Source organism: Mustela lutreola, chromosome 12, assembly GCF_030435805.1.
Source record: "Mustela lutreola isolate mMusLut2 chromosome 12, mMusLut2.pri, whole genome shotgun sequence".
In the NCBI taxonomy this organism is placed as follows: Eukaryota; Metazoa; Chordata; class Mammalia; order Carnivora; family Mustelidae; genus Mustela; species Mustela lutreola.
In genome coordinates, this window is record NC_081301.1 from 37982218 (window position 1) to 38008908 (window position 26691).

At 41.1% G+C, this 26691-nt stretch overlaps 2 protein-coding genes across 3 annotated transcripts in view; one reads left to right on the plus strand and one right to left on the minus strand.

Moving 5' to 3' along the window:
* Window positions 1–20374, plus strand: SMU1 (SMU1 DNA replication regulator and spliceosomal factor). Its single transcript, XM_059143551.1, has 12 exons — window positions 1–133; window positions 2845–3055; window positions 4809–4961; window positions 6602–6712; window positions 8288–8416; window positions 9859–9978; window positions 12127–12243; window positions 12842–12969; window positions 13815–13941; window positions 16482–16649; window positions 18648–18800; window positions 19859–20374. Exons 1-12 carry the CDS (start codon window positions 108–110, stop codon window positions 19955–19957), a joined length of 1542 nt encoding a protein of 513 aa, XP_058999534.1. The 5' UTR covers window positions 1–107; the 3' UTR covers window positions 19958–20374.
* The window catches only part of DNAJA1 (DnaJ heat shock protein family (Hsp40) member A1), an 18300-nt gene continuing 10407 nt past the window's right edge, over window positions 18799–26691 (minus strand). The window contains exon 9 of one of the 2 annotated variants that reach the window (XM_059143555.1): window positions 18799–19514. In XM_059143555.1, coding sequence (XP_058999538.1) covers window positions 19473–19514 — 42 coding nt within the window. In that variant the 3' untranslated portion in view covers window positions 18799–19472. The other variant, XM_059143554.1, reaches the window with a different exon arrangement.

A 26691-nucleotide genomic window follows, 5' to 3' on the forward strand; every position in this document is an offset into this window, starting at 1 on the left:
CGGACGTCGAGCGGAAGTGGTGTAAGGCGGCCGCCGGAGGTGTATTTGGTGTGTCGCGCGACTGGGCCTGGGGGTGGACTGGTGTGTGTCCCTGTGAAGATAGCACTATGTCGATCGAAATCGAGTCCTCGGAGTGAGTCGTGCGGTGGCGGAAGTTCGCGAGGTGGTGGGGGCGGGGAGGTAAAGGGTGCGGAGTGGAAGATGCTCAGGGGGAGGCGTCTGAGAGTGGAGGGCTTTTCCTTGCCCACAAAGAAGCTTCTTGGATCTAGCTACCTCGGAGGCGGGCCCACTAGCAAGCAGCGAATGAGAAGCCCAAAGCCCCATGGGAGAGTGCTGGGGGCTGGGAGGAAGCATAGGCCTTGAAGATCTGAGTTCTGGCCGTCGCGGACTCCTGGCGCGCTCTGTGACTGGTCAAATTGCCCATACATTCTGAACTCCAGTCTGATTACCTGCACAAGGGAGCTTGGATTCTAAGCTTTCTTCTCTTCTCGTTCCCCCTTAAACGCTGTGATTTGTTTTCCTCTGTGCTTACATGGCCCCTTGGCGATTCTCTGCCCCGCGCTTACCCAGCGTTGTAGTTGTTTCTCTCCCCACCCTACAGGCCTGTGTAGGCGCCGAGGAGTCCTTCTAGTCCAAGTTCTTAGCACATCCTAGATGCTCAATTACTGCCTTCGGAACGAATGAATAATTAGCTGTTTTATCAAGCGGTATCTGGCGCTGAATTTTGATTGGTCAGAGAGTTCTCTGTAGCTATAAAGGAGAGACAGAATGTGAAGACGAGGTCAGAAGAATGAACGATCGACTTGTGAGGGAGGCAGACTAATGACTGAAGGTCTTCAGTGAACTTTTTTAGGACTCCACCCTCTACCTTGCCCTTGCCTATACTTAATAATTAAACCAGCAGACATAACATTTGTGTCCTGAGTGTAAGGGAGAAGACTTGTTCTGAAGACCTGCCACAGGAGAAAGGGAGACTTATTCATTCAACAAATACTGAAGTTTATTCTGTGGTGTTCTAGACCCTGGGGATACAGTAGCGAACAAAACACAAAAATTCTTGCCTTTATAGAATGTACATGATGACAAACAATAAACAAGAGACTTAACAGGTGGTAGTAAGTGTTGTGGAGAAAAATAAAGCAAAGAAGAGTGATGGTGCTGGCAACTAAGACAACTAAGGGCAGTAGTTGCAAAGCATTCCATGCTTTGGGGTCTCAGTAATAGCGGACGCCACTCCGCCTCCCATCCTTGGGCTGCTGCATCCTTGTTTGCTTTTAAGATTTTATTTTTAAGTAATCTCTGCACCCATTGTGGGCCTTGAACCCACAGCCCTGAGATCAAGAGCCTCACAGTCTACTGACTGAACCAGTCAGACGTCGCTGCATGTTTTTATTTTCAGTAATAGCTACTCTTTAGTATTTTCTATGCTAGTCATGCTATGAACAGTATAGTCAACCCTGCAGGATAGGGGTTGACAGGATACAGATGAGGAAACAGGCACAGAGATGTTAACTGACTTGCCCAGGGTCACAGTAAGTGACCAAACTCTGATTCAAATCCCAACCTATCTCCAAAGCTTTTAGGTCTTTATGTATTACAACTGACTCCTAAATAACAGGTTTGAACTGTGGGGTCCACTTAATCTGAGGATATTTTTATAGTACAGTACTATAAATGTATGTTCTCTTCCTTAACGATTTTCTTTTTTCTGGCTTGCTTTATTGTTAGAATACAGTATATAATACATAGGACATACAGCATATATGTTAATTGACTGTTTATGTTCTCAGCATGGCTTCTGGTCAACAGCAGGCTACTCACATTAACATTTTTGGGGAATCAAAAGTTAAACACAGATTTTTGACTGTGCAGGGGATCTGTGCCCCTAACCTACGTTGTTCAAGAGTCAGCTGTACATTGTGTTTGAAGAAAGTAAATTTGATTTGAGGTGTGTCAAATACAAGATTTTTATAGGGAGGGTACCTTTTTTGGGAGTGCAAATGGAAGTATGTTAAGAAAGATAGTAGATACTAGAACAGCAGGAATCTAAACCTGAGTAACTCTTAAAGGGGCCATGAGAGAAAAGACAACTTAACAGAAGTAGCAGTAATCACTTTCCTTCTGCAGAAATTTTTAAGAGGGTGTTTGCTTTCCTGTCCAGGGATGTATACTCAAGAGCCACATTGTCAGTTTGAACCTTCATTTTTCCATTTATCTCTGTTACTTGGTCAAATCCTTATCTGAAAAGTGGACATAATAGTAATACCTACCTCATAGGATTGTTTTGAAGAATAAATGAATCAATATGCCCAAGATACTTAAAAGGGTATCTGGTATATAGTAAATACATAATAAACAAGAAACTTTGTTCATTGTTTTATGTTTGTTATTTCTCCCTGATAGAAGAAATTAAATTCCTATCTGAAATTCCTTCTAGCCAGAACAGTCTAACCCTCTATACTCCTGCTGCCTATAGAAATACAGTGTGAGGGGCGCCTGGGTGGCTCAGTGGGTTAAGTGTTCAACTTGATTGATTTTGATTTTGGCTCAGATCATGATCTTGGGGTTGTGAGATCAGGCTCTATGCTCCATTCTGGCTGTGGAGCATACTTAAGGTTTTCTTCAGTTGCCTTTCCTTCTGTGATTTTTGGAAAGTTTTACTTATATGATAGGATAATATATGATAAGATATATGATATAATAAAGAACTACAAAGCAAACAGTGAAAGGAGGATGGCCTAATAGAAGAAATAAGCTGGGGGGAGAGGGTTTTATTTGTGGACTCATTGGTGTGTGAGGATTACTGAGCTAAGTGACTTGCTTTTTTCCACCCCCCCCCCCCAGTGTGATCCGTCTTATCATGCAGTACCTGAAGGAGAACAGTTTACATCGGGCACTAGCAACCTTACAGGAAGAGACTACTGTGTCTCTGAATACCGTGGACAGCATTGAGAGTTTTGTAGCTGACATTAATAGTGGCCATTGGGATACTGTTTTACAGGCTATACAGTCTCTGAAATTGCCAGACAAAACCCTCATTGACCTCTATGAACAGGTAAGAGTGGAGGTGATGCTGATCCCCTTGAATTGGTTTATTGTGGGCCCCCTCACTGGGAAGCATCGGTGAGCATTTCTTGAAGCACTGTGGGAGTGTAACAGCCCTTAAAACTTACAATGTCAAGGCTTGAGTACTACTTTTGTATGTTTTTTCCTTTTTTTTTTTTTTTTTTTTTCTTGAAAAGCCAAGATTTTCCTTAACTAAGATTATTTTTTAAGTAATCATTAAATAAACTGTTCTGATACCAAGTAGTATATTACAGTTTGTTGCTGGCACTAACCACGCAGTTAGTGCAGACCCTGCAAGCTAAAGGCTCAGTCCTCCCCAAGATGCCCCTTCAGACACAGGCTGCACTTTTTTTGGGTCTCAGGCCCCCCACACTTCTTTGGGGCCTGAGACCCAAAAAAAAGTGGCTGCATATCTGGGGTCCCCATGACCCCTTCAGAATTGATGATTCACTAGAATAAATCACAAAACTAGTAAAGTGCCATATTTATGATTACAATTTTATTATCAAGAATACAGATCAGGGGGCGCCTGGGTGGCTCAGTGGGTTAAGCCGCTGCCTTTGGCTCGGGTCATGATCTCAGGGTCCTGGGATCGAGTCCCGCATCGGGCTCTCTGCTCAGCAGGGAGCCTGCTTCCCTCTCTCTCTGCCTGCCTCTCTGACTACTTGTGATTTCTCTCTGTCAAATAAATAAATAAAATCTTAAAAAAAAAAAAAAGAATACAGATCAGGACCAGCCAAATGAAGAGACACATAAAGGAGAGGTCTCAGAGGGTCCTGAGTGTAGAGCTTCTCATGCTCTCTCCCTATGGAATCAGAGCATCTCACTTGGCGTATTAATGTGTTTACCAACCAAAAGCTCCATTGGGATTTTTATTGGGGTTTCATTCAGTCTTCAGCTCCCCAGCACTCCTTGGAGGTTGGGCTCACTCAAAACCTCAGCCTTCTAATGTGTTTGGTTTTTCTGGCAACCAGCCCTTTCCATCAACTGTTTTCATAGCGCAAACTCAGATGTAATGCACAGGGCTCATTAATAATGAAGATATTCCTCTTATTAGGAAATTTCCAAGGTTTTTAGAAGCTCTGTGACAGGAAACGAGGACAAAGATCGTACAAATTAGTTATTATACACTTGTATAATAACAGAATGGGCTTTCTGGAAATAACTGTAGTTGTTGTTTAAAATAAAAATAGGATAGTTTGTTTATTTACAGTCCATATGAGTTTAGTAATTACCCAAAGAAAATTTTGTTAACTGGAGAATGGTTTCTCTGGAGCTCATATTCTCATCTTTAGTTTTCTTCAGTTTCTGTATTCTGAGCAGGAAGCCTGAGAGGAGAGGAGATCAGTAGATAAAAATGAAGGACAGAAGTTGGAAGACGGGGGTAGCTCAGTCAGTTAAGCATCCGACTTCATCATGCTCTGAGGATCCTGAGATCTGAGTCCTATAACCGGCTCTGCCTCTCAGTGGGCAGTCTGCTTCCTCTTCTCCCTCTGCCCCTCCCCACCTTGTGCTCTCTCTCTCATAAATAAATAAGAGCTTAAGAAAAGATTGAAAAAAAAAAGGATTGAAGTTATCATTTATAATTGCTTCATTCACCCACCTGAAAATACGAGGGAAAAGAGGAAGGAATATTTCCTAATTTTGGAAATCATGTTGGGAGGCCATTTTTGAAGCAGAAATGGTACTGAAAGAGTACTGAAAGAATGCATTGAAACAGACATTTTCTTTCCATTTTCTAGGTTGTTCTGGAATTGATAGAGCTGCGTGAATTGGGAGCTGCCAGGTCACTCTTGAGACAGACAGACCCCATGATCATGTTAAAACAAACCCAGCCAGAGCGTTATATTCATTTGGAGAACCTCTTGGCCAGGTCTTATTTTGATCCTCGTGAGGTATGACTCTTAGAAGCTCTTGTTAACTTAAAAAAATATATAATAATGTACTCTGTTTTTTAACCCATTTTATTGGATACTGATTTTGATTTAATTTTTGAGAATGAGGAATAACTGTTTATGTATGTTGATTGAAATTTACATATGCTAAAAAGAATAATCTTGTTCAGTTTTCTGAGTATTTGAAGGTCTTCCCTATACACCCCATTTTAGAGGGTTGTATGTTGATTAGTCAAAAAATTTACTCTGATACATTTTCTACATTAGCCCAAGTACTTACTTGACACTGAAGTGCTGCCTGACTGCTAGTAAATTACTGTGCATTTGTGTCCCTTGGCCCAACAAGTGCAGTTTTCTTTTTTAGTTCTTGGAAAGCTTGTGCTTTTGTCTCAGCTGGTTATGCTTACTGGTAGAGTGTGGTGACTGATACTCTTTTCTTCTTCCCAAACCTCATTTTGCTCACCCTGCCTTTTACTAGTCTAAATAGGAGGAAGAAGAGTTTAATAGGTCCTAGAGAGTATAAAGTTAGGGTAAACTCACAGAAACCATGAGGAAAGAAATTTAGATTACCATGACAGGATTCAGGTTAGAAGTGGTCAAGAACTTCTGGGTTGGGAGTCATTGGACTGAAATAAATTACAAAAAAATTATTAAAAGAATCCTCAACTCTGCAGATTTTTCAAAAAACTGGAAAAACAACTCTGGCTTTGACAAAAGTTACTTGGACCCTTTCAGAAATAACAATGTGGACTGGCTGACTTCAACTCTCTCCCAGCTTATACTTTTGAAATGCAAGTGGGGGGAGTTGGGAAGTTGTCTTAACTAATTAATATAATCAATCCCTTCTTTAACCAGGTAGTTTCTTTGTGTGTGTGTGTGTGTGTGTGTGTGTGTGTGTTTTAATGTTTCTGCTTAGTGCGCCTGGATGGCTCGGTTAGTTAAGCCTCTGCTTTTGGCTCAGGTCATGATCCTAGGGTCCTGGGATGGAGTCCTATGTCAGGCTCCTTGCTCAGCAGGGAGTCTGCTTCTGCCTGCTGCTCCCCCTGCTTGTGCGTGCTCGCTCGCTCTCTCTCTCTAAAAAATAAAATCTTTTTTTTTTTTAAAGATTTTATTTATTTAACACACAGAAAGAGACAGCAAGAGTGCGAATATATACAGAGGGAATTGGAGAGGGAGAAGCAGCTTTCCCACTGAGCAGGGAGCCCAGTTTGGAGGACCCTAATCCCAGGATCCTGGGATCATGACCTGAGTCGAAGGCAGAAACTTAACGACAGAGCCTCCCAGGTACCCCAAATAAATAAAACCTTAAAAAAAAAAGTTTCTGGGCACCTGGGTGGCTCAGTGGGTTAAGCCGCTGCCTTTGGCTCAGGTCATGATCTCAGGGTCCTGGGATCGAGTCCCGCATCGGGCTCTCTGCTCAGCAGGGAGCCTGCTTCCTCCTCTCCTCTCTGTGCCTGCCTCTCTGCCTACTTGTGATCTCTCTCTGTCAAATAAATAAATAAAAAATCTTTAAAAAAAAAAAAAGTTTCTGCTTGATGATTATTATTGGTTTTTTTGTTTGGTTTGGTTTGGTTTTAAATAAGCACACTCATATCCTGTAACCACTTCTTAGAATGATGCTACCCCATCTCCTTTTTCAGGCATACCCAGATGGAAGTAGCAAAGAGAAGAGAAGAGCAGCAATTGCCCAGGCCTTAGCTGGTGAAGTCAGTGTGGTCCCTCCATCTCGTCTCATGGCATTGCTGGGGCAGGTAATTAAAGTCTGTGGAACAACAACCAAAAAAAAGGCTGTGGAGTTGAACTCCTGGTACTGTTTCCTATATATAAACTCTATAGGCTGGAGAAATCAGATATCCTTAGAATTGGGGACAGCCTGTAGTGCTCCTTATACCAGCACGTGTGTCATGCCACCTTCATCTTTCCTGGGAAAAGCAGTATAGATTAATGGTTAATAGTACAGGCTCTAGAGTTAGTTAGAATTAGGATGATTGTAGAATTTATCATTCCATATGGGATAGCTGGTACTATCAACAGATAGTACTGTTGATCATTGTGCCAGGACACTGTCAAAGGCAAATTGGAATAAATGTTTAGTTAGAATCCAAGATCTCTCACTTACCAACTAATCTGATCTTTAACACATTACCTAACTTTTGTGGACTTTTTTTTTTTTAAACTAATTTCTACACCCATTGTGGGCCTCGAACTCCTGAGCCTGATCATATTAAAACCTCACAAATGGATAGGAAAAATAGTAAAAGTACAGTAAACAAGTGGGCAACGAACATAAATAAACAGAAGAGGAAATAAATGGGGAACCATTAAAAGAGTTGGCAAAAGATCTACCCTAGGATCATCAGTCTCCAAAATGCGTGATTTTTCCACTCCCTATAATGCAGTCTTAAACATTACTGAGGTTACAGCTTTTTGGGAAACAGGTTTGGCAGTGTGTATCAAGAGCTTAACCATTCATATTCTTTTTTGGGTTCAGTAATTCTTCTAGGGATCTATTCTGAGTGAGTGTTATCCCTCAAATAGAAAATGCCTTATGTTGGGACGCCTGGGTGGCTCAGTGGGTTAAAGCCTCTGCCTTCGGCTCAGGTCGTGATCCCAGGGTCCTGGGATCGAGTCCCGCATCGGGCTCTCTGCTTGGCAGGGAGCCTGCTTCCTCCTCTCTCTGCCTGCCTCTCTGCCTCCTTGTGATTTCTGTCTATCAAATAAATAAATAAATCTTTAAAAAAAAAAAAAAAAAAAGAAAATGCCTTATGTTCAGAAGTGTTTGTTGTGGCATAATTTAGCCTTGTAAAAAATTGGTAGCAGTGTGACTGTCCATTAATATATTAATTAAACTATTAAGCCCTTCACCATGTAGGGTATATTTTTATAGCCATTGAAATGATAGTTATGTCATTGCATGACCTGATGATAGGTGGTGAAAACAGTATAAAATTTTATATAGAATATCAATACAGGTATATTACTTAATAAACACATGGGGTGGGGGGAAAAACTAGAAGGTATACACAAAATGCTAACTAACTGTTGGATGTTGGGACTTTGGGAGATTTTTGTTTTTCAAATTTTGTTTCTGATAAAGGTTAAACCTCTAAGAAAAACAATATGGAAATACGGACCTGTTGGCTCTCAGAGTTCCCTGCATCCAGGCATCAGCGTGTGTTCCTAAAACACACACAGCTGCATTGGTTATATTGTCTTCAGATGGCCAAAGACTCGTGTTAACCTGATCCTTTCGGGCTGGCTTTGAGCAGTCAGGACTGGTTCTTAGAGGCACCCAAGCAGATGAGTGTATGTTTCTTTGCTCACAGGCCCTGAAGTGGCAGCAGCACCAGGGGTTGCTTCCTCCTGGCATGACCATAGATTTGTTCCGAGGCAAAGCAGCTGTCAAAGATGTGGAAGAAGAAAAGTTTCCTACACAGCTGAGCAGGCATATTAAGGTAGGATCCTTAGATACTCAGCCACTTGCTAATCATTTGTCAAGGACTTCATGCCTGCCCAGCCAGGGCATGTGCCGGGGCTTGGGTGGGGGAGCAGAGCTCATTCTCCAGCTCTGACAACATTCAGGGTTGCCGCTGGTGATCACTGACATCTTTCTGGGCTCTGGCAGTGGCACACCTTAGGTGTATATCCATAAATTTGGCAGCTGGCCCATCCTCTGCCCTTGCACTTCTTCCCAGAAGGGCTTCATTTGAAAGAATGGTTAGCTCTTTGGGTAAGCCTGGAACTCACTGTGAACTTTCTGTGTATTCATCCAGTTCAGTGTTGCAGTTTTTGCCTGCTCCATGTCTGGCAAATTACCAGGCATAGATTGTAAAGCAGGCTTGTGTGGTGTTGGAGTAAAATAATTTTATCATCTCATGGCTATTTCTTGTTTTTTGTTGTTGTAGTTCTTTTTTTAATCTGAGACTTTTCTAGGATAAAGCATACTCACATAATTGCTGCAGCTCCCAAAATTAAAAGTGTATTTGCTACTTCAGCATCTCCTTTATATTAGTTTCTCCCTGGGTTTGTGGTATTTATGTCTTTTGAAATATTTCATATTCCTCAGATCTTGGGCTTTGGCTTAGAGCTTTAACTTTTACCTTTTCTGGATTGTATGTTCTGATTCCCATGTAAAGATATTTCTAAGTAGCACTGTTAACCTGGGTGAAGCCTTGAGACAGATAGAAATCCATTATAATTACGCTGCTGGGCTAAGATTTTCTTTTATGAACACTTCCTTTTCTGGTATATAAAATGAAATTCATAATAGAGCTTTTCTCTGTTTTCCTTCGTCTAATGTTCTGTAGTTTTCATCTGTTACTGGGAACATCATTGCTGGTAATATTCAGGATACATCTCCTAGGCAAATAGTCTGTCAGCTCTAATTAGTTCTTGAGTCGGTCAGCCACACGTTCTTGTCACTTGATTAAATGAAGGTCATGAGAAGGAACAGGATGGAAAATTTGTTTACAAAACAATATAGGAAAACGGGCATTTATTTTGGGGGAAAAAAATTGTTGTCCCCTAGATGCACAACATACTGTCTCACATTGAATATGAAAGTCATACTATGGCTGTGTCAGGTAAAAATTTACTGAGTATTTTAATAGGATTATTTGTTCCAAGTCCTGTGCTAAAATAGTTCCTTCATAACTGCTTTGGAAATACCAATTTCATATTAAAAAAGCTAGTTTAAACTGAGAGCCCAGACCTAAAACTGGTCAGAGAAAATACATCCATTGCCTCTGTCCAGACACAGAAATAACTCTCCAATACTCTGTAATAGAGGCTAGCTATCACTTTGTTCTAGGGCAGGATTTCTCAAAAGGTTAAAATGGAAATTGTCTTAAGGTCAGTAGATAAAAATGCATCTGTTTCATTGTTTCATTTGAAACAGTTTGGTCAGAAATCACATGTGGAGTGTGCTCGATTTTCTCCAGATGGTCAGTATTTGGTCACTGGGTCTGTTGATGGATTCATTGAAGTCTGGAACTTTACAACTGGAAAAATCAGAAAGGTAAAGTATTTAAAATATGTTAACTTTTCTAGTGGCAGAATTATCTATTTTTTGTTTTTAAATTATCTTATTTTTATAATATAAATTTATTTTTTATTTTTATTTTATTTTATTTTTTTTAAGATTTTACTTATTTATTTGACAGAGAGAGAGAGAGATCACAAGTAGGCGGAGAGGCAGGCAGAAAGAGAGGAGGCAGCAAGCTCCCTGCTGAGCAGAGAGCCCGACGCGGGCCTCGATCCCAGGACCCTGAGACCATGACCTGAGCTGAAGGCAGAGGCTTAACCCACTGAGCCACCCAGGCGCCCTAAATTTATTTTTTAAATCAATAATATGGGGACGCCTGGGTGGCTCAGTTGGTTAAGCAGCTGCCTTCGGCTCAGGTCATGATCCCGGCGTGCTGGGATCGAGTCCCACATCAGGCTCCTTGCTTGGCGGGGAGCCTGCTTCTCCCTCTGCCTCTGCCTGTCATTCTGTCTGCCTGTGCTCGCTCTCTCCCCCTTTCTCTCTCTGATAAATAAATAAAATCTTTAAAAAAAAAAATAAAAAATAAATCAATAATATGTACATCTGATACAACATTTTTTTAAAATAGTCTTTGTTTGAGAGAGAGGGAGAGCATACCTGAGTGCTAGCCCAAGCATGAGTTGGGGAAGGGGCAGAGGGAGAGGGAAAGGGAGAAGCAGACTCCCCACTGAGTGCAGAGCCAGCTACGGGCTCCATCTGAGGACACTGAGATCTTGACCTGACCTGACCTCACTTAACCAACTGATCCACCCAGGCCCCTATTTGATAAGACATTTTATAAATAGAAATGTTGCTCAGTAAGAGAGTCTTGCTCCGGGGCACCTGGGTGGCTCAGTGGGTTAAGCCTCTGCCTTCAGGTGGTAATGATCTCAAGGTCCTGGGATCAAGCCCCGAATTGGGCTCTCTGCTCAGCCTGCTCCCCCTCCCCCTCTGCCTGCCTCTCTGCCTACTTGTGATCTCTCTGTCAAATAAATAAACACAATTTTAAAAAAGAGAGAGAGAGAGTCTTGCTCCTATTGTCCCTCAGTTGGTCAGTTCTCTTCCTTGGTCCACCCAGAGTTATTCTTATGTAACCTTCCTGCACTTTCTAAGTATGTGGAAGAAATTACTTAATTTTTCTAATTTAATTGTAGTACTTACTAATTGTTTCTCTTATTATGAATGAAGTTGATTTTCTTTTTATATGTGAAAACTACCAGTGTTTCCTGTTCTGTGAAGTCTTCGTATCCTTTGCCTATTTTTCTTTTGAATTCTTACTGATTTTTAGGAACAGTTTTTGTATTATGTATTGCAAATATTTTTCAGTTTTGGGTGTTGTCTTTTGACTTTGCTCATCGTTTTGTTTTACAGACTTAGTTTTTTTGTATCATATTTATCCATCTTTTTTCCCTACAACTTCTAGTGCTTTCATGTTTCATTTTAAGTTTAATTTTTGATCCATTGGAATTTGTTCAGGTAGATGAAGTTGGTGTAGATCCAAATTAATTTTTTCCCTAAAAGGTATTTACTGACTATCCACTGATTTAAAATAGAACCTTTATCATAGAATACTAACTTATGCTCCATGGGTAGTGAATTCATAAGTGATTTTCATTTTCTGCTTCATATATTTCCTTATAGTTTGTTTTTAAAAAAAAAAAAAAAAAACATGATGCAGTCTTACTTTGTAATTAGGAAAAGATGGATACTTTGTTCAGAACAGTAATGGATGGTAAAAGAAACATCATGATTCAGTATATTAGTCAGTATATGGTTTTAGAAAAAGTAGCTGACAATTTGAAAAAGACATTATCTTTTCACATCATACCTCTGAAATTCAGATACATTAAAAATGTACAGTTGTGGACTTGTAGGGTAATTTTGCATAGAAGAAGGATTAGTAAGCAAAGATGTAGGGTGTTATATTGGAATTTTTTAGAGTATTAATTTGAAGTGTGTAAAATTACTTATTCCCACCACTATCAGTTGTTCATTAGGAGCACATGTGCATGGCACTAGTATTTGCTTGGGAAATTTAGAGTAGGCATAGTCTCTTACTCTGCTTTCAGTGAGTTTATAGAAATCTAGCGTAACTGGGGACTTTGTCTTGTTTTGGTAACTGCTTATCTTTGTTTCCTTTAGGATCTTAAATACCAGGCCCAGGATAACTTTATGATGATGGATGATGCTGTCCTCTGCATGTGCTTCAGCAGAGATACAGAAATGTTAGCAACTGGGGCCCAAGATGGAAAAATTAAGGTATTTATTAGGGGCACACTTTTATATGTAGACATTTTGAGACTTGCAATGAGGAAGTGTTCCACATGTGATAGCTTAATAACACCTACTGTTTTTGAGCATCAACTTTATGCTAATTTACTTTTTCTTGCTTAATCCTAATAACTGCCAATAATCAGTTTAAGGTCACACCGTTGATAAGCGATAAATAGGGTCTTCAACTCAGATCTACTCCTCATGCCCTTTCTGCTGTACCACCCTGGCTCACCTTATAAAGATGTGTCGTACTTTGGATTTTTTTTAGAGAATGGGATTGGTCTGCAGTTGATTAGCTGTGGTTTGTATTTAATTGCTGGTAAAACACCATGGGCTAGATTAAATACAGAAATGGTCTCTGCTAAGTGAACTTTCAGTCTGAACTTTTGTTTTAATAATTTATGAGTAAAGAGATTTAAGTTTCAGAGGATTCGGTTATTGCACTATGTGAAGCAGCCATCTTCAGCTATTAGCATGCATTTTTAATGCTGTTTTAGTACACTGTTGAGTATTGCATCTTGCTCAGCTCTGCAGGCAAGAGTGGGACTCTGTTTACAAGTTTCTACTATTTTTTTTTATAAAGGTATGGAAGATTCAGAGTGGGCAGTGTTTAAGGAGATTTGAAAGGGCCCACAGTAAAGGTGTCACCTGTCTAAGCTTTTCTAAGGATAGCAGTCAGATCCTTAGTGCCTCTTTTGACCAGACAATTAGGTAAGTAAGAGTCTCCAAACTCCCTCACTTGGGTTTGCTATGGTGAAGCATTGGAGGGAGGTACTTGTGATTCCTTATGCTTTCATCTAGATGGTGTTATATGAAGAATGTGTGTATGTAAGACCTCATTATTATTTTGTTCATTTTAGTCTACCCAGAAGAGAGATTAGAAAGGGATTATACCAGTGTTTCATGTTTCTCGAAATGTGATTTTTTGACCCATGTGCATCAGAAGTACCATAGAGGGCATATTTTCTTCCAGTCTGTGCCAAGCTTTTGTTTTTGATTTGACAAAATGAAAATTATACTGCATAGTCCTCTTTCTTCACCTGATTTTAGAACTTGAGCTTCTCTAATTCATTGAAAGAATGAATATTCAACATCCGGTCCCAACTGCAGTCTGTAGAACACTTTTTTTTTTTTTTTTTTTTTTTTAAGATTTTATTTATTTGTCCGAGAGAATGAGAGAGGCAGACAGAGGGAGAAGTAGGCTCCCTGCTGAGCAAGGAGCCTGATACGGGATTTGATCCCAGGACCCTGGGGTCATGTCCTGAGCTGAAGGCAGATGTTGACGGACTGATCCACCCAGGCATCCCTAGAATATTTGTTTTAATAAATACTTTTTTTTTTTTTAAGGTTTTATTTATTTGTGAGAGTGAGAGAGAGAACACACAAGTCGACAGGAAGGGAAGAGGGAGAGGGAGAAGCAGACTCCCTGCTGAGTGGGGTTCCATCCCAGGATCTTGGGATCGTGACCTGAGCCAAAGACAGTTAACCAACTGGGCCACCCAGGCACCATGCAGTCTGTAAAATTTTAATTGTTCGTTTCTTTTTGTTTGTGATAGAATTCATGGTTTAAAATCTGGGAAAACTTTGAAGGAATTTCGTGGCCATTCCTCCTTTGTTAATGAAGCAACTTTTACACAAGATGGACATTATATTATTAGTGCATCCTCTGATGGCACTGTAAAGGTTAAGTATTTGCTACTAGTCTATTTTGGGGTATCTGTTTTTGTCCTTTGAAGAGTTTTCAGTGGTGATAATGGTGATGATTGTGGTGGAGTAAACTTTACTAGCTCTTTTAGCTGTAAATGAGGTGAGTCTGAGACATAGTAATATTTTTGGTGAATCCCTATTTAAGTACCTCGGTTCAAATTTACATATTCAAAACAGACTTTATCATGTGTAGGAAGAGAGGAAGGTGTGGAGGCCTACATTAATTCACACCACATTTATAGCAGTTAAAGTCTGTCTAGATAGAGGTATGGTTCACCCACTATAGTCATGTTTACAAAGGGCTAGTGGCCAGATAAATAGATCTCTTTTTTTCTTGCACAGTCTCACTCTACCCCTGACCCCCCAACATTTAGGGGCTTTCTTAACAACATTTATAGAGAGGCAGGGGAGGTGTAGAGTAGAACTAAGCCCCTCTCAAATACTCATTTACTGTCTCAGCTCTCAGCTGAAAGCTGAAATTCAGCAACGTCAGAGGCTTATTTATTTATTTATTAAAGATTGATTATTTATTTGGTAGAGAGAGATCACAAGTAGGGAGAGAGGCAGGTAGAGAGATAAGGGGTAGCAGGCGTCCTGCTGAGCAGAGAGCCCGATACAGGACTTGATCCCAGGACCCTGAGATCATGACCTGTGCTGAAGGCAGAGGCCCAACCCACTGAGCCACCCAGGCGTCCCAAGGCTTAGTTATTTTAATGCAGGCTTCATTTCCCAGCAGAGATGAGAAGTCCAAATAGAAAATTGCTGGAGATATTTGAGACAAGCCATGTAAATTCTGAACCTCCTTTTGCTTACTTTTTCATTTATTCATGAGAGACAGAGAGAGGGAGGCAGAGGGAGAAGCTGGCTCCACTCAGAGCAGGGAGCTGGGTGTAGGACTTGATTCCAGGACCCCAGGATCATGACCCCAGTTGAAAGCAGCCACCTAACAGACTGATCTGCCCAGGTATCCTGGACCTACTTTTTAAATCGCCTTAGGTATCTGTGTAGTTTGTAGCAGAAGACTGAAACATTTTAACACAAATGCCTAAAAGACCACCCTCAGAAATTGCTTGTTCTGGCTTGGGAATTGAACCAGGAACCTGAGGGTAGGAAAGTCGTCTTCAGGGTGGTTGGGGCCATATACAAAGCTCTTAGTACTTTAGTCATGGGATTTGCCCTCATTGTCCTTTGTATATGGGCCTTAAACAATCTGTGAAATGCTTGTGGTCTTTTCCTCTAGTTCATTAATGAGTCAGATAAAGCATCTCACTGATTTGTTGGACAGAAAACACTGGGATCCTTGTAACTCTTCACTGAAAAGTTCATTTCCCTCCTGAAGACAGTTGGGCTTTAGGGAGATTGGGCCAGATGATAACGTATAAATTAGGAAAATAAACATGGGGCAATTAGTGGGGCAGTTATTTCCTCCTCTTTATAGGTAGTCAACATTCGTTTAGTGCTAAGCTCTGTTGAAAGCACAAAGGAAACAACACAGTCTGTGCCTTTGAGGCTTTTGTGTGTGTACACACACACACACACACACACACACACACACACACACATTTCGTTAAGTGAATAGTGTCCAGACAATGCTATGGAAGATTCGGTCCATTCCTTCTCAGCTCATCTCAGATTTCAGGAACTGTGATGTCTGATTTAGCCCCATCAGTTTGTAACAGCCCAGAATGGCCAGGTGAGCATTAGGGTGGGGCCTATTAGCAGAAGAGATGTTGAGCTAGGAGAGGTAATACACGTGGCCAAGAGGGACTTCTACTTCGTGGATCCTCATGTGTGCGTCAGCACTATGGCTTCTGTTCATTGGTTCGAGCTGTACGCTGGAATCATTTCTGGAGCTTTTTTAAAAATGGACATGCCTATGCCCCAGCCTAGAGCTCAGGATAGAGTCCTGAGCATATAATTCTAAAAAGTTATTTTGATGTCCAGATAAAAGTAGCTTTCTGGTTATTTGACAGTAGCAGTGTTGATACATAGTAAATTTTAAAGATATATAGCTCATTAGGAAAATTTTCTAAGGGAAGATCAGATTTTATTTATTTTTTATTTTTTTTTTTTAAGATTTTATTTATTTATTTGACAGACAGAGATCACAGTAGGCAGAGAGGCAGGTAGAGAGAGAGGAGGAAGCAGGCTCCCTGCTGAGAAGAGAGCCCGACGTGGGGCTTGATCCCAGGACCCTGGGATCATGACCTGAGCCGAAGGCAGAGGCTTTAACCTCTGAGCCACCTAGGTGCCCCAGGGAAGATCAGATTTTAAAAGGTTTTATTATATAGCTTTGTGGCTTGTTGATACCACTTAATTAGCAAATATGATAAGTGCTTACCATGTATATGGCAAAGCTAGGTATCTGATAGGACTGAAAATCAAGCAGCTTTTTTTCTGAATCAGTTTTATTCGTTTTTTTTTTTTTAAATCACATTTCACTTTTTTTTAATCCCCAAACTTTTAGAAACTCTTATACCCCAGAAATGTTAATGCCTTAAACTTTTGTGTCATAGATCTGGAATATGAAGACCACAGAATGTTCAAATACCTTTAAATCCCTGGGCAGCACTGCGGGGACAGATATCACTGTCAACAGTGTGATCCTGCTTCCTAAAAATCCAGAGCACTTTGTGGTGTGTAACAGATCAAATACTGTGGTTATCATGAACATGCAGGGGCAGGTGAGTGCTCGGAACTTTGCATGGAACTTGTGGGCCATTTCTAAGTCATCCCTTGGTTCTGGCCCTTCCAGTAACAAAATATGGGTTCATCACTCCAAAAACCATATATAGTTGACTCCTGAACAACATAGGGGTTAGGGGCACCAACCCCCTGGATAGCAATCTGCATATTACTTTAGACTCCTCCCAAAGCTTAACTATTAATAACCTACTGTTAACTGGATGGAAGCCTCACCGATAACATAAATAATTGGTTAACACATATTTTGTATGTTATATGTATTATATACTGTATTCTTATCATAAAGTAAGAGGGTAGGAAAGAAATCTTTTAAAGAAAAGATATTAAGAAAATCATAAGGAAGAAAAAATACATTTACAGTACCATACTGTATATATATATTTTAAAAATGCATGGGCTGGTCAGAAGAGCATGTGACTCTTGATTTCAGGGACATGACTTTGAGCCCCATGCTGGGTGTAGAGATTAGTAAAATAAATAAATAAACAATAAATAGAAAAATCTGTATATGAGTGGACATGTGCAGTTCAAACCTGTGTGTTAACAGTCTCTGAGTAAGGGAGCTACAGTATGTGGATTACTAACTCAGTACATCTCCCAGTTACCACACTATCTAAGGTAGAACTCTCATAGGAGAAGGGCAACAGTGCTTCATGATATGTATTTGTAATCAGGGCACCTGTATGTTCCCAAGGAACCTCACTTTTATAGCACCAGGGACATTTGGAGTGTCAGGATTAAAGTCTCAAGCCCTGGGAATGTGTTGTGGTGCTACTAGACTGTTGGCTTGGGCCCTTGGGGGTCCTGCTGAGCATGGAGAAGAGCCAGGGGCTGGTGTCTGGAACCATCTCTCCCTTCCATTAGTCCTTGTAACTGATAAATTTGTAGTTTAGAATCCATGGTTGAGGGGCATCTGGCTGGCTTGGCTGGAAGAGTTTGCAACTCTTGATCTTGGGGCTATGAATTCAAACTCCACATTGAGTGTACAGATTAAGTAGGCAGACAGACTGACTCACTGACTGAACTAACTAAAAAAAGAGCCCCTGGTTGAGTTAGCTGGTTTGCATTATATACTGGTCCCCTGTATAACACCTATTGTTGCCCACTTCCTAGTTTTCTGCTGGTACAGGACGAAGAGTGTCTGTGTATGCACCCTCTCCCTGGTGATAGCATCATATATAACCATAGTACAATGATCAAAACCGAGAAATTGACACTGATAGAATACTATTAAATCAGACCTTATTTGGATTTCACTAGTCTTTATATGTGTTCATGTTGAGGCAACAAGTTCTATGAAGTTTTATCAGATGTATAGATTTTTGTAACTACCACAACAGTCAGGATACAGAACTGTTCCATCATCCCCAGAGGAACTCCCTCATGCTACACCTTTATAGTCCCAACTTTCCCTCCATCCCTAGCCCCTGGCAACTACTGATCTGCTTTCCGTTATTATTTTGTCATTTTGAGAATGGTGTAAAAAGAATCATGTTATCTAACCTTTTAACCTGTTGAGATTGGTTTTTGCTCAGCTTGATTTATGATGATATGGTATATAAAATATAGCAAGCAAGGTCTTGGAGACAGAGGTCCTCTTGCTTAAGGAAAGCATCCCATTCTGTTAGAAAGAGGAAACAATGGAGTGTAAGTCCACAGAGCATTGACAACTTGTAGTATACTGATTTAGAAATTGTTTAGGTGGTAATGAATTTACTTCAGGGTAAAATGACTCAGTAGACTAAAGAGCAGGGTTGGTAACTTGGGATGTATGATTAAGTTTAGATACCTTATCCATGGAATATTTCACAGGCAAGAGGATTTAGTACACGGTGAGTGTAACTGGTGATCTAATTATAAGTGTCAGTGAACCAAAATGCAAAATTAACCATCTGAAGGTGTTAAAACTGCTGCTTTTGAACTGCTGCTGCTAATCCAGATGTTTTGTTTTTGCCTTGCGGTATGGTATGATTTAGATTGTCAGGAGCTTCAGCTCTGGTAAGAGAGAAGGTGGGGATTTTGTTTGCTGTGCCCTGTCCCCTCGTGGTGAATGGATCTACTGTGTCGGGGAGGACTTTGTGCTCTACTGTTTTAGTACAGTCACTGGCAAACTGGAGAGAACTTTGACAGTGAGTATTACTAACTTAAGGCCATCTCAAGAAATTGCATTAATACTTGTGTCTTTCTGAACTCTGAAGTAAACCTCTTCCACACTGCTCTGTGAACCTTGGTATAAAAAATAAAATTTTATGACTAAATAAAATAAAAGGGCCCATTAGTAATGATAAGGAATTACCTCCTCTCTCAGGAAAGGTCTCCTTCAGTGAACCTTCAGCTTCAAGTGAATAGGATGGGTGTACATAAAGCAGACAGAAAGGGAACATGCCTAACTAGCCAGCTAGATTAGGCATATCATCCCCGGTGGGACCAGAGAGTGACAGATATAGCTTATTTCTTGTTATATCACAATGTGATAGGAATTAGTCTTCCTCCATCTTTTGTGTCATTTGGAATAGTGTCCTCTAAGATCTCAGGAGGAGAAAAACTAGCTTAGGGCTATACTGGATGTTTTTAAGACTCATATCTGGAAGTGGCTTATGATACTTTGTTCCTCATTCTTTTTTGGTTCGAATTCAGTCACATGGCTGACTAAATGCAAGGGGGACAGGGAAAATGTAATTTTCTGTGGTCCAGAAGAAGTGATATGTTGAACATATAAAAAATTACATACAAATCCTTATTAGGAAATCATCTCTTGGTTTCATATGACTCTTGAGTGAGCTTTTGATGCACCTGCTCTGTCAGGCCTCCATGCAGGTCTCAGGGATGCCTAGCTGAGGGGTCTGGAAAATACAAGGTCACTGAGTTGATCATCATTTGGTCTTAGACACTGTCTTGGCCTAGAATTTACAAAATAGCGATGGGGAGTAGGATCAGCTGTAATGCAAAATGGATTTGAGACAAAATATTATTCACACATTATGAAAAACAGTACAGAAATATCAACTAGCATTGTGATAGCCTCATTTGTTTTCGTTTTGTTTAGCCCTCGAGGCTGCCTTAGGTTGAATCTCTTTGGTGGGAAGTGGAAGCTTCACTCTTCCTCCCTCCCACTCAACTCCGGATGCCTCTTGAGGGTGATTTTTATAGACTTATATCCTCTAACCCAATGCTTTACTTTTCCCAGGTTCATGAGAAGGATGTGATTGGTATCGCACATCACCCTCATCAGAACCTGATTGCTACCTACAGTGAAGATGGACTCCTAAAGCTCTGGAAACCCTAATTTCCACTTTTCTTTTAAAAGTTGCTTGAGAACATGTACTTAAGTGAAGACATATTCATGTATTGCTTTTTTTTTTCTTTTTTTTTTTTTAAGGCAACCTTTTCTAAGCAATTGTCTGAATTAGGAATAAGAGTAATTTTGTGAAAATTCATGTTCAAGTAGCAGTTACTCTTTTATATATATTTTTAAGGTATTCATTTATCTATTTCTAATTGGGGCAGTCATGTAATGTTTTCAGTAGTCTTCTACCTGAAGAATGAAATACTGCTCTTTCTAGAAGAAAACTACTTTGATTTTTGAAATGGTGATTAAAACATACCTCCTGCAGTAAAATTTGTGAATAAGTAACCATCCCATACTCAGTAGCTCTTTGCTGGTCTGGTTTTTTTAGATGTTAATAAACTTTACCCTTTTGGAGGCTTTGTTTTTAAATGTAATTAAGTGCTTATCTAGTTAACATATTTACTTGGAATCAGGTGAGGAGAGTGGGACATAACATCATTAATCCCAGTATAGCAGAAGTCCATTCCTAGTTAGAAAGATAGACTGACTATAAAAGGGTCAGGTGTTGCATAGGCTATCTCATTGCCTTCACTGTCCACTCACTCTTACTAGCTGTGCCTTCTCATATGTTCTGGCCAACTCTAGAGACTATCATCTCCATCTTCTCAGTAGAACCAGTTGCAGGATCCACTAGAATTCAGTTTTGGTTTCTGAAGTTTTGGCATTTAAAATGTGCTATCGTTCTGAAGGAAACTGGAAAAGGACCCGAGATTTATTTTTTTATTTTTATTTTTTTTTTTTAAAGATTTTTTTATTTATTTACTTGAAAGAGAGACAGTGAGAGAGAGCATGAACGAGGAGAAGGTCAGAGAGAGAAGCAGACTCCCCACGGAGCTAGGAGCCCGATGCGGGACTCGATCCCGGGACTCCAGGATCATGACCTGAGCCGAAGGCAGTCGTCCAACCAACTGAGCCACCCAGGCGTCCCAGGACCCGAGATTTATAAAAGTCTTTTTTGCTATGTGTGTCCTTACCAGTTGAGGAAAAAAAAAAAGCCAACAAAACTCTTGAAAATACTTTGCACATGGGTGTCTTTATGTTTCAACCAAAGATATATTCAGTGCACGGATGTTGATGTTGAAGGTGCTGTGCATGAATCATTTCAAGAAATTGAGACTTTCATGTAGGCCAGCTCTTATGCCTTTTAATTTTAGCCTTTATTAGGTACAAATTAATGGGGGAAGTTTCAAAAAAGCTTTAGAGTGTTATAATTTACCTTTGATTGAAATATAGCCTGATCCTTTGCCTGGTGCAATAATGTTCAGTATTGGCTGAATTATTCCTTGGCAGCACTAAGAAATGACTCTTCCCCGATCATATTTCTGAAAGTTTTTTTTCCTTTGGCTGTTAAATCTGCAGCTTTTTGGGAAGCCTGGGTGGTTCAGTCATTTGAGTGTCCGACTCTCGATTTTGGCTTAGGCCATGATCTCAGGGTCCTTGTGTTTGAACCCCATGTCTGGCTCTGCTCCATGCTGAATGTGGTGTGCTTGGGATTCCCTTTCCCTCGCTCATGTACACACTCCTGCTCTCCACTCACTCCCAAAGTTTTAAACATGCTTTTTGACAGAAATGTCATTTGCTGCCATTTTGAGAGTTGAACATAGTCACGAATCCGTCAACTTCGCATGAATTCTGGTGTCCCATCCCAGTGAAAATAGTTTTCACATAAATAAAAGGTTTACAGGTTATGTTAAAATTCCTTAGAAAAGTCTTAAAGAGATTGGGATTTTCTATTTAGCCCATGACCTCATGAATAAGCAAGCAGTTGAGCAGTACTGTTAAAAAATAAAGCAGGCCAAGGGCTTCTGGGTGGCTCAGTTGGTTAAGCTTCTGCCTTTAGCTCAGTTCATGATCTGGAGTCCCAGGATAGATTCCCATATAGGGCTTCTTGCTCAGTGAGGAGTGTGCTTTCTCCATTTCCCTTTGCCCCTCCCCCTGTTCATGCTCTCACAAAAACAAAAGAAACAAAAAAAAACAGGCCTAAAATGGAGTCACTTTCGCTAAGCCACACACCAGCAAATGCAGACTTAATACCTACCCAAATTGCGTTTTCAGCCTGTCCTAGGACTAATTTTTAACCAGTCTGGAATAAGCTGATTCAGCATTTATATGGTAATCTGACCATAGGCCCCTTCTACAGGAAGGTGATCTTGCATGAAACAATCCATTCTGTTGGGAGATTTATTTTCCCCACCCACTTCAAGTTTGTAAACGCCTTTCATTTTGTGCAGCTCTTTAGACCTCCTTTTTATTAGGATGTTGCTGGATTCACTGATCATTGAATAAAGTCAGTTTTGCAGTTGAATTTTTTTTAACAGTATTTCCTTTATGCTTATGAAGAACAATCTAGTCCGCACATGTTTACTCCTAGAAATTTTTATTAAACGTCTCTTCCTGTACCTAGTACTGAGGATGGCTTAAGACCAGTTCCTGTCATAGAATAGGCAGGAAATGGGGGCGCCTGGGTGGCTCCAGTAGGTTGTCTGCCTTCGGCTCATGTCATGATCCCTGGGTCAGTGGGGAGCTTCTCCCTCTGCCTGCTGCTCCCCCTACTTGCACTTGCTCTATGGGAAGAAATGCAAGTTAAAGGAGTACTTAAAATGGGGTATGAGGAAATCTTGCTGTTTTTTGGATAATGGGCACCTTATCAACCCTTCTGAGTTAGAAAAGGCTTCATGGAAGAGTTGACCATAAAAAGACCAGCTGGAGCCCATGGGTAAAAGGATTTGGCCAGTCCAAGTTAGCAGGAGCCTTTCCACGCACCAGTGTGCTCTAGCTCCAAGGCATATATACTGGACAAATGGTATCATCTTGGGAGACCAAGTGGAGAAAGAAGCCTGGATTTGGAGCCTCTTTTTTAAGATTTTACTTATTTGACAGAGATCACAAGTAGGCAGAGAGGCAGGGAGAGAGAGGGGGAAGCAGGCTCTGAGTAGAGCCCGATGTGGGCCTCCATCCCAGGACCCTGGGATCATGACCTGGGTCAAAGGCAGAGGCTTAACCCACTGAACCACCCAGGTGCCCTATTTGGAGCCGCTTAAGTAGGTATTTTTTCTTAATAATGAGTTGGTCTAACAAGTAAAAAGTTGAAAACCGTGATCTTCTGCCTTTCCCAGGTAATTGCTGTGTCTCCAATTTCCTTTTGTACAAACCTTAAAAAGTGTGCATTTACTCTACACCTAACTATTCTTATGTAAGGGGGAACCCCAGGGACTGAGGCCAAGGGGAGAGAAGGGCCACCCAGACTTCTTGACTGCACCAGCCTGTACCAGTGTCCAGCTGCTTGAGGGCCTCAGACCCTCCAGGCACACAGTGGTGTCTCTGTCCTTGTTCCAGGTCTGGAAGAAGCTGAGCAGTGCTGGAGCTGGCCTGCATCCTGGGCTAGGGTGCCCCTAAAAAGCTGTGGGCGCTGTGCACCTCCTGGAGCCAACATTCAGCGGCTGGAGGTCTCTGATGGCACCAACTAGGCTTTTCACCTTATGAAGAGATCATATTTTTATTGGCCTCTTACCAGTATGAGCAGGAGAGCGAGGGAGTTTGATACCCCCAAGCAGTGGCATACAGTAGTCCCTCCTTATCTGTGGTTTCAGTTACAGGTAGTCAACGGTGGCCTGGAAGCAGATGATCTTCCCTTGACATAGCATCTAAGTCCACAGTAGCCTAACATCATGTTACAGTGCTTTTCATCATTCACCTTCCTGCATCTCCTTTCATGGGCATTTTATCTCCATTAGAAGGGTGAGTACAGGGCGCCTGGGTGGCTCAGTGGGTTAAGTCGCTGCCTTCGGCTCAGGTCATGATCTCAGGGTCCTGGGATCGAGTCCCGCATCGGGCTCTCTGCTCAGCAGGGAGCCTGCTTCCTCCTCTCTCTCTCTCTGCCTGCCTCTCTGCCTACTTGTGATCTCTCTCTCTCTCTCTCTGTCAAATAAATAAATAAATAAAATCTTTAAAAAAAAAAAAAAAAAAAAAAAGAAGGGTGAGTACAGTGCAGTAAGATAGTTTGAGACCACATTCACAGAACTTTCATTATAGCATGTCGTTCTAAATGCTTTATTATTGCTGTCTATCTCTTACTGTGCCAAATTTATGAACTAAATAGGAACACAGGTAGGTAGGTATGTATAGGTATAAACATACATAGGGCTCAGAACTATCTTTGCTTTCAGGCATCCACAGGAGGCTGGGGGTGACTTGGAATGTATTCCCTGCAAATAGTCGGGGAGGAGAGATGGACAACTGAGCTCTTCTGAAAGAGCCAAGTTGTGTCAGGTCCCTAGGGAGGACAGACCTCTGCTGCCACTACAGGATCTGCTCCTGCCTTCCGGCACTTAAAAACTTAAGTACATGGCAGTAAATTGACCTCTGTAAGGGTAAGGACATTTGTCCTATCCCCCATTCAACTGCTGAATAAGTGACTGGAAACACTGAAGATCTGAGGGTATTTCAAGGAAACCTTTTTTTCTTTTTAAAGCTCAGGTCCTATTCAGTTTCTTCACCAGTTATTTTTCAGCTTGACTAAAACGAAGAGCATTTATTGAGCCCTTCCTTCCAATGTAAGCAGCCTCATTTAATTCTCATAACTACTCTATGAGATACAGCCTATTACGGTTCCCATAATACAAGGAAACACACTTGCACACTGAAGTTATTCCAGAGATTCCCATACCTTGCACATGGAGGACCCACTGAAAACTAGATATAATTCCAAAGCTCAATTTCTTTATCTTTTGAATCCAACTGCTTTCAGCTTCTCTTCAGGTTTGGGAAAAAGAAAAGAATGCTTGGATTATTAGGCCACATTCCACTAGAACTTATTTACCTTAACTGACCACAAGCAGTGAGAGGAATAAAAGAGCATGAATTACAGTAACTGGGATTCTAGTTTTTGCTGTTCCGTTTCACTTTTGCCAGAGCAGAGGTTCTAAGTGCCATGAAGAACTAATTCTCAGGTTCTGTCCCTGACCTATGGAATCAGATGTGGTAGCAGGGCTTAGCAACTGCTCAAACCTGAGAACCAGAAGACTAGTGGGGAGTTTCTCCACGTACAAAGTAGATTATTTCGGATTCTCGTTGACCCAATTAAGTGATAAATGTCCAGGACTTCAAAATCCCTTAAAAGAACATCTTTATAGTGCTGCAGCTTGCCAGCAGTTTTATCCACTGGATATTTAGATTCTATACATCTCATTTCCCCAACTTACTTCAAAAAGGAAATTGTGATAAGAGTCCATCTAAGCTGGGGAGCTCTCTTGGTCGGAGTCTCAAATTTTTAATAGCAGTAATAAGGGCTGCCATTATTTGCCCTTCCCTAGCAATTCTCTTGAGCAGTGCCATTACTACCCTAGGTAGTTAACATCACTATGCACCCCTTGTTGGCAGTGTTGAACCCTGGCTGTTCAAGACCACCCTGATGCTTACACTATACCCAGCTCCATTACATCAAAATCCCTGGAGGTGGGATGGGGGGAGGACACAGACATTTTAGAGCTTCCCAGGCAACTCTAAGTGGAGCCAAGGTTGAGAAACAGTACCATATGTAGGAAAGATAGGATGCTAACCTCACACACAGGAAGATCTTCCACCATGTTCCAAAAGCATCCTCATGGGACATTCTTATTCCCTCTAAGTATGAATGGATGGGGGAAGTATCAGAAAGCATTAGTGCTGGGGGCGGGAAATGCACTCGTGTTGAAGCACAGGTGTTCCTGTGGCAGACGTGGTCAGAGTTCTAAGAGATAACCTTGGTCAAAGTTCTCAGAGGCAGTTTTTACATTACAAACTTATCTTTTCTGCCTCTCCAGATTGTTAACTATTTCCTTCTAGCAATTTTTCTTCCAGATTTTTATTTTGAAATGTACTTTTTTTTTTAAAAGATTTTATTTATTTGACAGGCAGATAACCCAAGTAGGCAGAGAGGCAGGCAGAGAGGGGGAAGCAGGCTCCCTGCTGAGCAAAGCACCTCATGTGGGGCTCGATCCCAGGACCCTGAGACCATGACCTGAGCCGAAGGCAGAGGCCCAACCCCCTGAGCCACCCAGGCGCCCCTTAAAATGTAATTTTTAATCATTTTTAACTATATAACCCAGTAGCATTAAGTAATATTCACAACCTTGTATAACTATCACTGTGTATCTGAAACCTTCCCATCACCACAAACAGGCCCTAACTCTCCATTCCTCATCTCCCTAGCCCCTATAATTGGTCTCTATGAATGTGCCTAATTTAAGTATACATACATTTGTACGCACATGATAATTTGTCCTTCTGTGTCTGTCACCTATACATGCACCATCGCATTTGGTTTGTCCCTTGCGATGGCTCTAAATATGGCTATGCCTTTGGCTATGGCTTTGTTTCGTTTCCCCTTTGGCTACTGTGAATGCTGCAATGAACACTGGCAGGAAGAATCTTCCTTAGCCAAGGAGGGAACCACACCAGTCCTATAGTCCTTGTTTGGCTTTTTGATTAAGTGCCCCAACTTTCCCATTAACAGACACACCATTTTACACTCTCCCCAGTACAGTAGAGTTCCAATTTCTCCCTATTTTTACCTGTTTTCATTTTGGATTAGTAGGTGTGAAATAGTATCTCACTGTGGGTTTGATTTACTCCCCTCATGACTGAGATGGGAAACATGAGCTTGTGCTATTTTTAAAAAATATTAAATGTAT